We start from the raw sequence: 16,943 nt of genomic DNA, 5'->3' as shown, positions 1-16,943 counted from the left end.
ATGTGGAGATGAATTGCAGTACTTGGAATTTGCAAGTGCTTTCTACTGGAGTCAACAGATTAGTTATGTAGGAGTTCCTGACAGCTGTAATGTTTAACTTTTGTCAGACCACCCTAGTTAAAAAGGATGCACCTCTAGCCAGAGTTGCTGTAATAAGCAAAAAGAAACTGGTGAGAGTTGAATTCCTCTATGGGTTTGAATTGCAATTACTCAATGATAAACTGCACAAGATACTTTCCACTACATAAGGGTGTTCTTAAAAGCCCAAGAATTCTGAAGTGTCACTTACTTCATGGTGCATCTGATCTACGCTTTCAATTTTTTGTTCCACTGTATATTAATGCCATATGACATCTTCCACTGTAGGCCAGGCAGCAATTCGTGGTCTGGTTGCAGAAGGTCGTCGTTTAGCCAATGTCATGATGGGACCTTATCGTCAAGACTTGCTTGCCAAATGTGACCGTGTAGACCAACTAGCTGCTCAGCTAGCTGACCTTGCAGCAAGAGGGGAGGGAGAATCTCCTCAGGCCAGGGCAATTGCTGCTCAGCTTCAGGATTCACTAAAGGTAAAAATCTGCTCTTGTGCAGTGAAACACATGATATGCTGAATACTCCTCTGATGAAGTGCTTGTGTGTGGGAGCCATCAACAGAAACAAAAGTGCAGCAAAATCCTGTTGTTTTAGCTGAGATGCTTAAAGCAAACTTTTTATGAAGGCCTTGATATCATGCCGTAGGGATTGATTCCAAATGAACAATTTAGAAGAAAAATCAAAGTCTCATTTAAAAAAAAAAAATAGCATGCTAGTAATGCAAATTTGAGGGGCAAGGTCTCAAATTGTGCTGTTCATAGCTTCTGATGCCGCTTCAAGGAGCGGTATGTAAGCTTCTCGTATTTCAAATTATTTAAAAGGTGGTTTTAAGATCGTTTTACCTTAATGGCTGCCATTGTAATGGGATTGCTTTTTTTTTTTCCAAAAGAGGTTTTATGGGATTTGAATCCCTACAAACTTAATATTCCTGTATCATATGCCTACAATTTTTCTTTTTTTAAGGATCTTAAAACACGGATGCAAGAGGCAATGACCCAGGAGGTTTCTGATGTTTTTAGTGACACCACAACTCCTATTAAATTGTTAGCAGTAGCAGCCACTGCTCCCTCTGATGCTCCCAACAGAGATGAGGCAAGTATACACAGGTGGTCTTTTTCCTATGTGAAGCTTCAGTTATTGTTTAATTTTACCTGAATTGGTATTTTGAAAAATTAATCAGTATTTTGAAAAACAAATTGATATTTTTTTCTTAAGCTTGTGATACATGCTTATTAATTCTGACAGCGTAATGATTGCCATGCAAATCTCTCTGGACTCTAGGATATTGCACATTGTGCTGTATATCCCTGGAAACTGTATTGCCCTGGACTTCAATAAATGGCAAAGATTTCTCACTCTGATGTTCTTACCACATTGCCTTCAGCATGCTAAAAATTCTTGTGCAGAAATCACTGACACACTAGTTAGTGGATTGTATATCTCAACATTATATAAGCTGATTAATATAGTCAAATTCATGCCAAGATTGATTAACAGATTTAACCTATTCTCTTGCTAGCTAGTTTCCTGTACCTCAAACCAACTGGCTGCATATGAATTACCTAAAACTCTGTGTCTGGCAGCTCTGTTTGACTAGTCAAATTGAACATGATCAAAATGATTCCCAAGGCCTTGGGGAATTTAGCTTGATGACAGGAGAGCTTTTTGTCAAAGTATTCTGTGCCTTGAATAATTAAGGACTATGGAAGGAGGGAATTTTTTTCAAATATGAAGCTTTATTTTTTAGGGTAAAAACATATATTTATTTTCCAAATATATTTCCTTTTGGATTATGGGTTTAAAGATTAATGTATGAGCTAAAATAGCTTTAACACAGTATTTGTTACAACAGTAGTCATCAGGAATTAGTGTACTTAATACCTCAAAGCGTGGTAGTATCCTTTGTTGCCCAAATGTAAAGATTAAAAAAAATAAAACAGCTTCAAAGCTTTTGTGTCCTCTTGCATTCTGTCAGGAGATGAATGAAGTTTGGATGTTATGAAAGTGTCCCTGATATTTGATGCTTTGAAGAAATTGTGTATTCTATTAGGAAAGTTAGGCTCTTTTAATGGTTTTTCTCTTCTGACAACTAGGTGTTTGATGAAAGAGCAGCAAACTTTGAAAACCATGCTGCTAGACTGGGAGCTACAGCAGAAAAAGCAGCTGCAGTTGGAACTGCAAATAAAACTACTGTGGAGGGCATTCAGGCAACGGTGAAATCAGCAAGGGAACTTACCCCACAGGTTTGCTTCCTTAGTCTCGAAAGGCTATTAAAAGGGCTGGGGATGACTTCTGTAGAATGTTCTTTATGCTTCTGTTCTCAGAGAATGATGTTAATACCAGCAAGGAACGTAGTGCTGACACTCTTAAAAGGGGAATGACAAATATTTGTGTGCATGATACCAAGTAGAACAAACTGATTAAATGACATGTCTTATTCTTCAACTTCTGGACACAAGTGTTAGTCACTTACCCTTGAAACAAAATTACTTTGAGGCTTAGTAAAATATGTAAGTGGAAAAAACACTCTAATATTTTTTTTTTTTCCAAATTAAACTTCGCCTAAAGTTTTGGTAGTGTAATAAGTATTGTACTTTAGTGCTTTCAAGAAGTGTTTTTAAGATATATTACCATGTAATTGAAATTGCAGAAAAGAAGTATTTATGTCAACAAATTCTAGAAGCATTGTAAATCTTCAAGCAGCTAGATGTTGAACTAGAATTAATGAACTAGTATTCCAAATAAGGGGCTACACATCCAGTCCTGAAAAAACAAATGCATTTTCAAGAATATGTGTGATGTCGTTATATACTGATACTTCCATAATTTAAAACGTTTTCCATTGGCAGGTGGTATCAGCTGCTCGTATCCTCCTGAGAAATCCTGGAAATCAAGCTGCTTATGAACATTTTGAGACTATGAAAAACCAATGGATTGATAATGTAGAAAAAATGACAGGTAAAGCAGGAATTTCTGTTGAAGATTATATATGTGGCTAACTAGCTGGTATAGATTTTTTCCCCCCATTCTGTTTGGATTGATGAAACATGCGTAACAGTAATGACTGATTAAAAAAAGAAAGAGGAGAAGTGGGAATGTGCTCTCTTGTCTTCAGAAATCTGTGTATGTTACAGCGTAAACAAAATAGCTCGCTTCATAAATGTTAATTTTGATATGTAGGGGAGCAAATTCAGCTTTAGTTCTTTTATCGGAAAAACAATACCATTACTTTTTATTGTGATTGCTATTCTAGCAGTATATCACTGTAACAACTTGAGGTTTTTTTTCTGCATAATCTCGGCAAGTTGAATGAGGACAGATAATTAAGTGAGGGTAAGAAAACATGTTCAAAATGATGTAACAGCTTGATTAAAGCAGTGAATAAAAGAAAGCTACTGATCTACTGAATCTTGCCGAGACACTTAAAATGTTTCAGTCCTTCCAAAGTGCAGATTCTTTGTGCTGGTCTGCTAATCTCCTGACTGTGTACTACCTCCTTCTCCATCCCCATAATTAAATTGTGGGTATTTTAAATCTTACTGCCTTGTCACTATATATCACCCTTAAGTAATAGCACAGCCAGAGGGATATTTCCTTTTGAATAAATGGGAGAGGTACAAAAAGTACTGAATATGCTTAAAGAAATTTGGTGGGAGGAAGGAATCTCTGCTGCATATACTGTGTAAGCCTGTTCTTGACTTAAGCAACATTCCACAGTAGGTGAGTAAGAGCTTGGGATGTCATTAGTGGGAGCAAGCTTGACCGTGGTTACTGTGATAGAGGTACCACATAATCAGAAGTAAAACTGTAGTAATACATTTGGTCTGATTTTCATGCCCCCTTCTGTCCGTGTCCGTCCCTGTCATCGTCGTCGTGTTCTGCCCTTCCCCCTGCCCCCAGTTTGGAAATACTAACTTTTCTGGTTGTGAACAGTCTCTGGAATACCAAATGTCCCTTTCCACAGATGAAACTAGAATATGAATGTGTTTAACTTTTATTTTAGGGTTGGTGGATGAAGCCATTGACACTAAATCTCTGTTGGATGCATCAGAAGAGGCTATTAAGAAAGATCTTGATAAATGTAAAGTTGCGATGGCCAACATGCAACCTCAGATGCTGGTAGCTGGTGCCACCAGCATTGCTAGACGAGCAAACCGCATCCTACTGGTAGCAAAACGGGAGGTTGAAAATTCAGAAGACCCCAAATTCCGGGAGGCTGTTAAAGTAGCCTCTGATGAGCTAAGCAAAACTATATCACCGATGGTAATGGATGCTAAAGCTGTGGCAGGAAACATTTCTGACCCTGGTAAGGATTCAGTCAGCTGATTTCAAATGTATTTTTTACTGGCTGAAGATGATGTGAAGTAGTGCTCATTTTGTCTTGTATAGCTGTGTACCGCCTTTTATGCAAATATTGTGTACACTTAAATCCCAGAATGGTGAAATTAAGGTCACACCACTAACCGCTGAATCCTGCTCTTTTAAAATGCAATCAAAGACCTTTGGCATGTTCAAGGGAAAAGGATTTAGCATTCTAGTTTATTATGTGATTTCATAATCTTTGTTAGAAGTATTTGTTACTAGTTGTCAGTAGTACTACTTTATATAACAAAATATTACATAATTTCTTTTATTCTAAAAGTTGTTTTGGGAATTACTTTGGCTACTGATAGTGACTATTACTCAACCTGGGCTTTATTTTATGCATGTTGCATATGACACTAATATTTCAAACATAAATCCACTGTAAACAATTTGGTAGTTTTTAAACATCTGTTTTTCACAGATATAAGTGTACTCGGCATAGCACATTATAGAAGTAATTTTTTGGGGTAGTGTTGCAGTTCTAAATATTACAGAATGCTATTAAACTGGTAATGGGATTTTTTGTTCAGGTTTGCAGAAGAGTTTCTTGGATTCTGGATACAGAATTCTGGGAGCTGTGGCCAAAGTCAGGGAAGCCTTCCAGCCTCAGGAACCAGATTTTCCCCCTCCTCCTCCTGACCTTGAGCAGCTTCATGTAAGTGCAGCATAGTTTGTAATACAATACACAGTTGTCACCGACATATGGAATGCACACTGAAATTAATCGAGTATATTTTCATTCCTTAGAAATAAAATGCATTGTCTGGCCAGCCATACATACAAGTAACCTTAAGTCTCAAAAATACCAATTCAGCTTTCAAAAGAAGAGATTAAAACATAATATTTCTTGAAAAACTGGAAAAAGGCATGAGGTCATGAAATCATGTCTTGCCGTGACACCATCCTTTACTTAATCTGTGTACTATTTCATTGCACTCAATAAGATTTTTGCCTTTCTTAGCTGACTGATGAGCTTGCTCCTCCAAAACCACCACTTCCAGAAGGTGAGGTTCCTCCTCCCAGACCACCACCACCTGAAGAAAAGGATGAAGAATTCCCAGAGCAGAAAGCAGGAGAAGCTATTAATCAGCCCATGATGATGGCTGCTAGGCAGTTGCATGATGAAGCCCGGAAATGGTCTAGCAAGGTAAGAAGTTACGTGTTATTTTTTATTTTTAATTTTTTTTTAGGATCAGTGCATTTGGTCCAAAGTCAGTTGTCTCAATGACAGAGAAAGTCTTTTATAGACCAAAAAGTAAAAACACTGCCGTAGGAGGAATTAGAAACCCTTTCAAGTTTGGAGTGAACTAGGGTCAACTGTTCTAATACTCAGGATTGCTAGAACGCTTTATTAACATACCTCTAAACACAAATATGCCGTGTATGCTAAGCTGTTTGTGATCCTTGATGCTAGTATTGCCTAGAGAGCCACTAATACTTACGTCTTTCTAGGCTGACAAGCTGATTGCTATATTTAAGTGACTTTGAAAGGTCTGTATGGATGTTGCAGATGCCAGCTGCAGGAATCATGAGCTGGTTTGTTTTAATTCTGGAAGGAGCTGCAAGTTACTTTGCAGTTAATCTGGTGCATTTGTGCTTGGAAAAGTGACTGTATATAGATGGCCTGGTCTCATTCTTTTTTGTAGTGAGTCACATGCTATCAAGGCCAAAATCCTTCATTTCCTTACCATTTCAGTGCTATGACAAAGCAGTGTGAAGTCGTCATTCTTACAAATGCTAATATAATTTTTTTTGCTTTCCCCTCAAAACCCTATGTTTTTCCTCTGGCAGCAACTGAGTAAGAACTTTTGAGATTTAGCTTCTGCAGGTATAAATTAAAGGTCAGAATTTGGCTCTTAAAATCTCCACCCTTTTTTCTCCACCAAATTAGATGGTGAATGAGAAGATAAACTTCAATAGCTTACAGAATCAACTTCAGTGCTTTGTGCTTAAGGAACATCCATTTTGGAAGTACAGATAAAATACAAGCGAAGTTCTTCAAATCTGTTTGAGTGTCTCTTCCATAAAATGAAAAGCTCTCTTTTCCCCATACTTCTGGATATACCAAATACATATTTGTATTACTAAAGGGATAGTAGTGGAATGTATTACTCAGAAGGTAGTTTTGAGGCCAAAAGCCTTAATTTCAGCTTCCTAAAAGTGTTTTGATGTTTGAATTCCAAAATGGGTAACTAAACAACACACAATAGGTAACAAAATGCTTTTACTATGTACATACTGAATTACCTATATATACTATATACATTCGAAATTAAATAGTGCAACTGTTAAAATATTTATCAAAGCCAAGCAGCAGACCTTAAAACTCCTTGCTGATTGTGAGAGATCTAAGCTTAGTGTCTTTAGATGATAAAACACTATTTTCATTGCCGTTTCTTTAATTTGAGACCAACAAACCAGTAAGTTAGCCTAGCATTTGTCCTTGTAATTCTTTTTAGCAGTCCCGTTTTAGCAATAAGAGTACAGTTATTTTGACAGTATGTTTTGGGGGAAGAAGTATTTAAAATATTTTTGTAGTCTCTGAAGTCACTTACTGGGTGGAAGAGGGATCGATGAACAGTACTACTGAGGAATATGGGTTAGACCTGGAAAGACAGAAATATAAGGTCTTGCTCATACTAAATCACAATAGACTGTCAACTGTCTTCTGCTTTTTCACCTAATTAAGTTAGTCTACTGGTACTTTACCATGGGATGCTTATGGGGGGGTGAGCAATGTTCTTCATTCTTGTAAGATGTAAAATTGATTTGATTTTTCTCCTTCTTCACACAAACTCCTCTTCACTGAGTGGATTATGGGCTTTTATGTACTCCTTTTTTTCTCATGGAGCACAAACTGTACACTGTCTATTGCTTTAGCTTTCCCTGCCTTTCCCCCTCATTTGGTTAAAACAGAGAATGAGGGATATTTGGAAACTTTTCATTAGATTAAGACTTAAATAGAAGTTGTCTTTGAAGATGAGTTGATTTGGAAGTATACAAAAGTTACAACTTCCTTCCAAAATCTCTGTGTATTTTCATTGGTGTAGAAGTTATTTCTATAAAAGGCCGTCTTTTAAGCAAAACAGTTGGAAATGTATAGTTTTTGGTAAGAATGGTTTGACTTCTGTCACGCTTGGCTTTAGTCAAAGAAATAGTTAGCAAACTTGTAGAATGTTTTTGTATTGAAATGCTGCTGTATTGTAAATGCCTGTATTGTTATACCACTTACCTGTTCCTTGTGATCTATCCTAACACAATATATTTGATTCCTTTTTTTTTTCTGAAAGTAATGATACAGCATATTGTAGCAAAACGGTATCATATGCTTCATAATCCTCTTATTCTACTAATTGTGTTTCAGTCTTTAAGAACTGTAATATTCACAGCATTCATAACATTATCACCTGCACTTTTCATAGCCCAATTTTGTTCTTTTCCATGTTATCTGCAGTACTTCAATACTCACTTCTACAGTGTCTCTTGTCCTGCCTTATTTTTTTTACTCTACAGAAAGCAGTGTCAGTGGTTTTTCTGTGATCCTGCTGCTATCTCTTCTTATCACATATATGTGAAAGGGCTTCCATACAAAGCTTTCTAGCGGCACAAATACCACAGTCGTCAGCTGCTGTGCCTGCTTCTATGCAGTCAAAACGGCTTTCATTGAAACAGACAATCCATTCGTTTCACCATTGTCTTGCCAGAAAAATGTTGTTCTGCCAGTCAGCTTCTGTCTGTAGAAGCTGTACACTCAGATGAAAAATGTTGCTGCATCTTTGAATTGTAACTTCTTAATATTTTTGATAACTTTCTTTCACAGGTGAAATGTTTGTTTCCTTCTGCTAATCTTGTATTCCTTCCCCTCCTCCCTATGACCTGACCCGACCCTAGAGCTGCATTGTCAGATCCTGAGAGACCAAGAGGATGTTTTGGTCACTAAAACAGCTCAGTTCATGCTCTTCTACCAAATTCTGCTTCTTGTACTAACTGTCCCCTGTTTCTCCACCCTTGCTGCCACCTGCAAAGCCTGATGTGACTGTGATTAATGAAGCGGCTGAGGCTGGTGTAGATATAGATGAGGAGGATGATGCAGATGTTGAATTCACTCTCCCCTCTGACATTGAAGATGATTACGAGCCTGAGCTGCTGTTAATGCCAACCAATCAGCCGGTTAACCAGCCCATTCTGGCTGCTGCTCAGTCTCTACATCGTGAAGCAACCAAGTGGTCTAGTAAGGTACTCCTGAGTCTCCCCGGGGACTGATCCGTGTGCATCCAGCCATTTGGAACGCTGACACATTTGCATCACTCTTGATACCTGCTGGGCCCTGCCATTCTGAATGAATAAGTGTGTCTGCACTTCATTTTGAGGACTGAGAGTGGCTTCACAGGTTTGCTAGATCTGTTTGTCAGTGCCGGATTGAAGCTTGATTTGAGTCACTTATTAATGTTCAAAGGCTTCCTCTCCCTTTGCATCTGCCTGTTCTTCTTTGTTATGGCAGTTTTCAAATTTAATAGGAGTTGTCTTCCCTCCCCCCATTCTTTTTTTCCATTCATTTGGGCTACCTGGGAAGCCATGGTTAATGGTTTCTTAATGACTTCCAGATACAGCAGAGTATACAGCATTCAAGAAGTCATTTAACATGTCTATTGTGCTTTTGCCTCCATTGATGCCATCAATTAAAATACCTTACAACAAGGAATGGCTTTGTATGGCAGTGTTTATCAAAGAGGACTGACTGTCTGCTGGCTTGCACTTGGCTGTATTGCAAATGCTGGTCTTGAGAGAATTCTTTTTATGAAGAAGCTGCACTGAATGCTGTTAGCTGCTGAATTGAGACTGCTTATATGAAACCAGTGGAAATCTAACATGAGGTTCAGACATTCACAAGTAGCCTGTCTCTTCTATCTAAGCACAAATGTTTGCAAGACTGGTCACTTTTTATAGCATGCTGCAAAAAATAAGGTTGGTGTCCCATAACAAACAAAGGTTAGGGGGTATGTGTGTTTGTATATGTATCTGTGTGTATATATTTACATAGATAGATATACTAAACTATTTCAATAAAAAGGGCTTTAAAAATGTTCTTGTCCTTTTCAGATTCTGATGCTTGGATAACTTGTTAGAGGGCTTCGTAAATGACACTGGTCCTAATTTCTTGATCCTCCTACGTGAAAACATGGAAAAGCGTTGTGTTATGTCATTTGCATCCTAACTGGTTATACTAGCAAACTGTTTAGCTATTAGGTCATGGTAATGAATAGTTCAGCTTTTTGTGTCACCTGTATCTGTAAAATATCTGGCATATCTTCTTGAATTTGCTAGTAGTGAGTCATGGAAGTATGTGCACAGGGATAGAGAATACATTTGCTAAGTTGGGTTCTCGCTGTGTACTCTTTGCTCTGAACTTCATCGGTCGTTAACTGTGGAATTATACCAAGGAAAGAGTGTGCTAATAGTTAACTCACTCTGCTAGTATTTCATCCACACAATAGGAATGCTTCATGGCACCAAATAGTTCACTTTTGTCTTACAACTTTGTCTACAAAGGTGAATCTAAACATACTAACAGACTACTAACAATTGATCATCTAGGTCTACTTTTTCTTGCACTAGGTTTCTCTCTAGAACAGTGTATAAGAAATGATTTTACTTGATCATACTTAATTCATGTTTCAAATATTTCTCAAGTATTTCTGTGACTGTAATTTTGATGTACAAGAAACCAGGATTTTAATGTAAGAAATGTTACTAGGTTCTTTTTTGAACTATCATGTTCTCTCCTGGAAGCTTTATTTTAAAGGGGGAGATTCTGTCAAAAAGGAAGATTTATTTTCAAGGAATAACTTAAAAAAAAAAAAATAGTTGCATCTCATTTCCACATTACCTGTGACAGGAGTTTTGTATGTTACAGATTCTTTTCCATTTATCCTCTAGCATTATAGCAGCATAGCTGATGCTTTAACAACTTCACTTTCGCTCAACTGTTACAACTACACTATTTAACTTAATTAGCGCTATTTGGTTTAACAAGCTATTTAGCACACTTTTTTTAATTAAAAAAAAAAAAAGCCTTTTTTGGGAAATCTGGAATTTCAAATGCTAATAACGTGCTTTATCTTAAAACCTAGCCAGCAGAGCAGTAACTTATTCCATGGACAAACTAACACTTTACCACTTCTTTTCCAGTTTTGAAGCGAACTTTCTTCCTGAGTGTTAGGAAGAAAAATGTCAGAAACTTACAATTAATACAGATCTTCCCTGTTCCTTGAAGAAATCTCTTCTGTGTTCATAAATGGCTCTTCCATCCCTAACTTCTTGAAAGGGTTGCTACCAAAATGTAGACTATCATTCAGTCGTGACTTCTGTGAAGCTTCTGTCCTGGCATGAACACTAACTTATGTTATTCTCTTCAGGGTAATGACATCATTGCTGCTGCTAAACGAATGGCACTGCTAATGGCAGAGATGTCGCGCCTGGTGAGAGGAGGTAGTGGAAACAAGCGTGCCCTTATTCAGTGTGCAAAGGATATTGCTAAGGCATCAGATGAAGTCACTCGATTAGCCAAAGAGGTGGCAAAGCAGTGCACTGACAAGCGCATTAGAACAAACCTCTTGCAGGTAATGACTTAACTTGTAAATGTCTCAAATACTTTTTTTTTTTTTTTTTTTCTCTCTTTTCCTTCCGTGTTTCTCTCGGTGTGAGTGAGCACAGGAGTTGTGGCAGTAAACCATGTGCATCTTTCCTTGCCTTACAAAGTTTTGTCAAGTTCTATGTCTGTTTTTAGATCCCATGGCCATATATATTCTGTAACGTCAGGATTTGTTTACAGGTGAGTGGAAGATGCTAGTGTCCAAAGAGATGTTGAAAAATACTGTGCTATGAACACTGGTCTGTCCTAAGGCTGCATTGCTTTGTATTTCATCTACTCATTCCTTGGTATCAAAGAATAGCAGCAGAAATACAACACTCCTTAATTTTTCAGTCTCAGCCGAATAGACATCATCCCATTCCTAACCAAGTAGATCCTTGAGGAATATCTGGCAGAACAGAAAAATGTTGGTTGGCTCCACCCCAAAAATGCCCAAAGCAAGTAAAATAAGATTCAAGTATCCTACCCATATTTGCCAGAAAGTCTTGAAGGTTATAAGATCCCCTCTATGCTTATTCCTTATTTAATAGTAAAACAAAATTAAAAAGTTTATCTGAAAAAAACAGTAGATAATATATTTGTTTAGTTTGCAATGTGAAGTGGGTTTTTTTATCCCCATTCTTTAGGTCTGTGAGCGAATCCCAACCATCAGTACACAACTGAAAATTCTCTCCACTGTCAAAGCTACCATGCTGGGCAGAACTAATATCAGCGATGAAGAGTCGGAACAGGTAAGAGGTGTAAAAATTGATGGTAGTGTGGAATTGTTGACCAGTTTTATGGGGAAAAATATACAACATGTAATATCAGATGTGTTCTGGGAACTTGATGTTTGGAAGCTTACCTCAGCTGTTTAGTGATGATAATTTTAGTATAGCACCTTGGTTTCTGGCTGAAAAGCTACAGTTTAATAGAGGAACATCAATCCTTCCCAAGCCAAAAAGCTACTCTGGTTCAAATTTTTGTATGAACAACTAGTTAATTTCCTTGATTTAACAGTAAAAAGCGAGCTAATGAAGGAACTTGCTTCTACAAAGACGGCAGGTTTGACATCGGAGGAGTAGTAACACCATCTGGTGGATTGTAGTGAAAATGTCTTCTCCCAACAACATCTTCAGTACTTGTGCAGTTCTGGTAGCTTCCAAATGCATGTTTTCAGTTGAAATCCTGCAGTTTTGGCTTCTGAGAGGGATTATTCTACTTTGAGACGCTAAACTTTTATTTAGATTTTGCACAAATATACAGTGAGAAATAGGAGGTCTTGTTTTGAGTCCGGATAACACTTGCTGGTTTCCAGAGGTTAGTTGTTTCATTTACTCTGTCATAGTTTAAGTCAGCAATAAACTGACTTAAGATGCTTGTCCTGGGAGTCCTCGTGCATAACGGGTTTCCGTGCTACTGTCCTGAACATGGTATTTACTAATACATTGGAAATTTTTCTTTTCTTGACAGGCAACTGAGATGTTGGTTCATAATGCCCAGAATCTCATGCAGTCTGTGAAGGAAACTGTGAGAGAAGCTGAAGCAGCATCCATCAAGATAAGAACAGATGCTGGATTCACTCTTCGCTGGGTCAGAAAGACCCCATGGTATCAGTAAACACTTGCCACATAAGTATTGTTTTCTGTAACATAAAATGCCTTTTTTTGGAAACAGAAGAGATATATTAACAGCAAAAGGTGCTGTATACAGGAGCTTAAGATTACCTTATGCTAATGCCCCATTCTAAGGGTATGAATTATAAGAGAATGCATTTGAAATGTCTTTGGAATGCATTTGATACCGAACACCTCAAAATTGCTTCCGACTATAGACAGTTCTTATCCTTTATTTGTTTTGCTTTTGAAGCTTCTTTTCATGAATTCTGTACTCCCAGAAGCACATTTCATTTATGCACTGTATATTCCAGTAGTTTCCATGTGATGATATAAAACATGGACCTCACTTTAAGCTTGTGTTGAGAGTCTAGGACACTATTGGTTACTTGGCAGTTTTTTAGGGACAATCATTGATACAGAAATATTCAACTTTTCAGTGGGGTTTTAGCTGGCTGTTCTTAAACCATGCAGAAATGATGGAAGGTGTGGGGTTTTTAATTAAAAGTGTGGACGGAGGAGCAGCAGAACAGTTGTAAACTGAGGATTAAAATTCCATGTCTGAAATAATATTTTTTTGCTTTTGATTTTTGCCTGGCAACAGTACTTTAACAAAAACTGGAGCTGTCTTTGTCACCTTCCTGTCACCCTGTAGGTAGGCATTCCAGAACTCTTGTACTGTACCGAAATGCTTTGCAGTGAATGTTTAGTGGCACACACTGTTGCAGCTTGAGACTTATGGCTGGAGACCTTAAATTGTGGAACTCTTTCCTTCTTGCTTAATTCAGTAATATATTGAGCTGAAAAAATCCTGGTTCTCTTAAGCTAGCTGCATGTCCAGGACCAGAAAATGCCACATGCTGGCTCTTTCCTTTTGAAAATCAAATGAGCACATGCAATTATTTTTTTTTCCTCTTCCCTCCATCTAATGTTGTTCCAGCCACTCAAGGTGGAAATTAAAAGATAAAGCTGTTCAGTTAAAAAAGACCTTTTGCCTCACTGCCCTTGTTTCCAACAATGCATAAGCTTTTTGAAACCCAAACACTGCAGGGACATGAAACCCTTTTTAGGTAGTCTGATGGTTACCAGCAAACAGTGTTTCCTAATGCTAAACATACTAGGATATTTTTACTGGTTTTGAGTTTGGAGGCTCAAAATCTTTTTTCAAGTTCAAGCAATAGTGAATTGAACAAACTGTTACTGTATCTTTAAAGAAACCCAAATAAAAGCACAAGAATAAAACCACACAACCCCCCCCCTTACTAAAATAGACTTGTGATGCTTTTATCCTTCCATAATTGAACTTGGCTTCATATATATATATATATATATATAATATATATATAAATTTAATTGTTCCATAGTTTCTTTTGGCATTTGACAGAAAGGAGAACTACTGTTTTAGAATGAGTCTCTACGTTTGCAAGGAACACTTGCAGACTTCTGCCCCGATAAGCGCTGATCTCATGATGCCCTCTTAATTTGCTGAAAATTGTTGCATGATCAAACCACCTTTAATGGAAGTGCCCTTGTGGAAAAACTGCTCAGTCTTAACACCTCGCAGAAAGAGACACACAACATAGTCAGCTGTCCTTTACCTGTCTGCAACAGTTAATCCACACTTGGACTCTTTCCCCTCCACCCCCCCTTCATTGCACTGTTATCTAAAAAGGGAAGTTAAACTGATTATAATACATCTGCCTCAAACTGACCTTAGCAAGAGAAAGCATGTGTTCGTCTTTAATTCACTCCTTGTACCTGGGTATTATGAATACATGGTACTTAAGATCTTTCCTTAGTATTCTCTTCCTGCGATTACCTGCAACAGGAAGAGGAAGGAAGGGGTGCCAGAGCCTTAACCTGAACGTCTTGCATTTGGTTGGTTTATACCAGATCTTTAACATAATTGTAATGTAGTAATTTCTATTTAATAGTGAATAACACTGAATAGGTAGGGGTTATTTTTAAGGGATTTTCTAAATAGTCTTCCTGTATTACTTTTCAACGCTCCTCACATTTCCTCCTCCCCAGTTCAGGCTTCTCTGTGAATTTTTTTTTTTTTTTTTTTATTATCACTCTTTAGTTGCTTGACTGATATTAATGCAATATTACTAATGCCTTTAATACATAACTGTTTATGCCAAAGATCACTTTTTGTTTATTGAGGAATGTTTGCAGGAAAGTTATGAATCATGGTTGCCTTTGATCTTCTTCCAGAATGTTTGCTCTAAGTTCTTGAACTGTTTTGTAGAAGCTAAGATACTTGTCCACCTTATGCAATTACTGCATTTTTGAACACTACTGGTCTTAGGACCTGAAATGCAGCAAAAATTTGAAAAAGACCATGAATGTCACTTAGAAATGTTTTACCACTATAAAACTTTGTTTATAAAACAAAATGTATTGTATAGTCTAATGTTTTCAACCTTTCTCTGGTTCTGTTAAAACAATAAAAACGCATTTGTACAAATGTCAGCTTGTGAGCATTAATGATAACGGAGCAGTGGATAACACTGTAACAACAAGAAGAGCAAAAAGCTAAAGCAGCTGAAATACTAAAGCAGAACAGTTGTTTCTGCATATTCTGAACAGAAAAAAGTGTGAAGTTTCTCAAACAGGAGAAGGTTAAAACAAGTTGTTTCTGTCTTTTGTGCCCGTAGAACTAGTATTTAAATAACTTACTGGAAGCTGTGGTCCAGTGGGAGAAAATGGGAGTTTTTCCAGAGGCCTGATGGTCATCTGTTCTAGTAGCACTGAACAAGGTTCTGAAAACTTCTGAAATGGGATTTGCCTGATCCTGTCAATAAGGGAAAAACTGCTACTCTGGCCAACACCTCATAAATCTGAATTTTACTTCACAAATTGAATGCAAGGGTGATTAGCATGGAATCACTGTCCTGTTTCCTTCTCTCCTTCAGAGTAAGAACCTTTTATAAACACCTCTTCTTGCTAAAAACTTCTACCAGCACACATAATGTTTTGACTTTGTGGAACGAACATTTATTGGTGCTGTAGGACCGCATATAGTCCCACAGTGCCAGAAGGCATCTGGGATTTAGTAATAATAGGTAAAATTCAGATTTCATACTGTTCACACAGCTTTCTCCATATCTGAGGGACGATGAAAACTTGAGAGACAATCACCTTTGTCAGCACTCCCAGAGCTGGACACCTAGAGAAGCAGAGATCAGAAGTTGGCAGTACTAACTCCTCAATAATGACGTCCTCTGGTTTCTTAAGCTGTACTAACTGTACAGGTGCTGGTGCAATTTTTTTAAGTGGGAGAATATGAACATGGCCCCCCACCTCCCCGCAGATTCTGCAGTTGAGTTTCCTGTGTTTGGAGAAGTGGCAGGAGCCAGCACACCTACAGCAAAAGGTGTAAGCCTCACATGACAAGCACTGTTTCCCTGATGAAAACCATCTTCATGTTCAGGGTGGTCTCCTACCAGGTGAGTGTAATTCTTGTTGACAATGACTTCTGGTGGTGTGCTGTGAAGTACGGATCAAAGCTCTTCCAGAGGCAGAAGCTTTGTACATGCTTCCCTGGTGCCCAAGTTACAGAAGGTTGGCAAGGCTTGTTCTGTAACATGCTGAAGGGAAGCACTGGTGTTAAGACTAGCCAGTTCTGACACTACATTATGTTCTGTATCAGCAACGGTGTCAGTTCTGAAAGGAGATCTTGCAGCATTTCCAGGCTGCTAATGCAGAGAGCAGCTCTAGCTACACAGACTTAAGCTTGGGATGTTATCAGTTACATGTGAAGAGAAGACTTCTAGTAAAATTACTGTAACTGAAGGATGTCATTTGCTGAAACATGGAGCGGAACGGTAGCATGAGTAATGAATTGATGGATGTATCTCCAGTTGGAAAAGGTAGACTATAAGGTTGGTAGCTTTTAATACCTGGTATTGTGCCTACCCAAACACAAGGCTTTCTTATAGGTGCTGGTTCTTAAAAGTGCTGTTTTATCTACACTTAATCTACTGTAATTTCAGAAATTCAAAATGGTTGTCAGTGGCCAAGTTTCCCCTAGTGACGTTACCAAAGTTACCAATAGAGAATATATGCTCATTTTTTTTCTTACTGGCTTGCTGCCAGTGTTCCCATGGGTTCCCCCTCCTTTTTCCAGACTTGGATCATTTTTTGTCCCACTATTTGAAATTTTGACTACTGAATGACTTAAGTTCCTATTCTTCATCTGAAGGTAGCACCTATTCATCAATTTGCAAGCCAAACAG

At 37.9% G+C, this 16,943-nt stretch overlaps 1 protein-coding gene across 2 annotated transcripts in view; it reads left to right on the top strand.

The window, feature by feature from the left end:
* Positions 1-15,172, top strand: part of VCL (vinculin) — a 65,188-nt gene extending 50,016 nt beyond the window's left edge. Inside the window, exons 12-22 of one of the 2 annotated variants that reach the window (XM_052799046.1) lie at positions 367-566; positions 1,054-1,182; positions 2,184-2,333; positions 2,940-3,048; positions 4,094-4,396; positions 4,986-5,110; positions 5,417-5,602; positions 8,482-8,691; positions 10,872-11,075; positions 11,734-11,838; positions 12,560-15,172. In XM_052799046.1, the coding sequence (XP_052655006.1) occupies positions 367-566; positions 1,054-1,182; positions 2,184-2,333; positions 2,940-3,048; positions 4,094-4,396; positions 4,986-5,110; positions 5,417-5,602; positions 8,482-8,691; positions 10,872-11,075; positions 11,734-11,838; positions 12,560-12,706 (1,868 nt within the window). In that variant the 3' untranslated portion in view covers positions 12,707-15,172. The remainder of the gene's footprint in view (positions 1-366; positions 567-1,053; positions 1,183-2,183; positions 2,334-2,939; positions 3,049-4,093; positions 4,397-4,985; positions 5,111-5,416; positions 5,603-8,481; positions 8,692-10,871; positions 11,076-11,733; positions 11,839-12,559) is intronic. The other variant, XM_052799047.1, reaches the window with a different exon arrangement.
* Positions 15,173-16,943: the final 1,771 nt, after the last annotated feature.

Source organism: Harpia harpyja, chromosome 10, assembly GCF_026419915.1.
Source record: "Harpia harpyja isolate bHarHar1 chromosome 10, bHarHar1 primary haplotype, whole genome shotgun sequence".
Classification (NCBI taxonomy): Eukaryota; Metazoa; Chordata; class Aves; order Accipitriformes; family Accipitridae; genus Harpia; species Harpia harpyja.
This window is presented reverse-complemented; position numbering and strand designations above follow the sequence as displayed.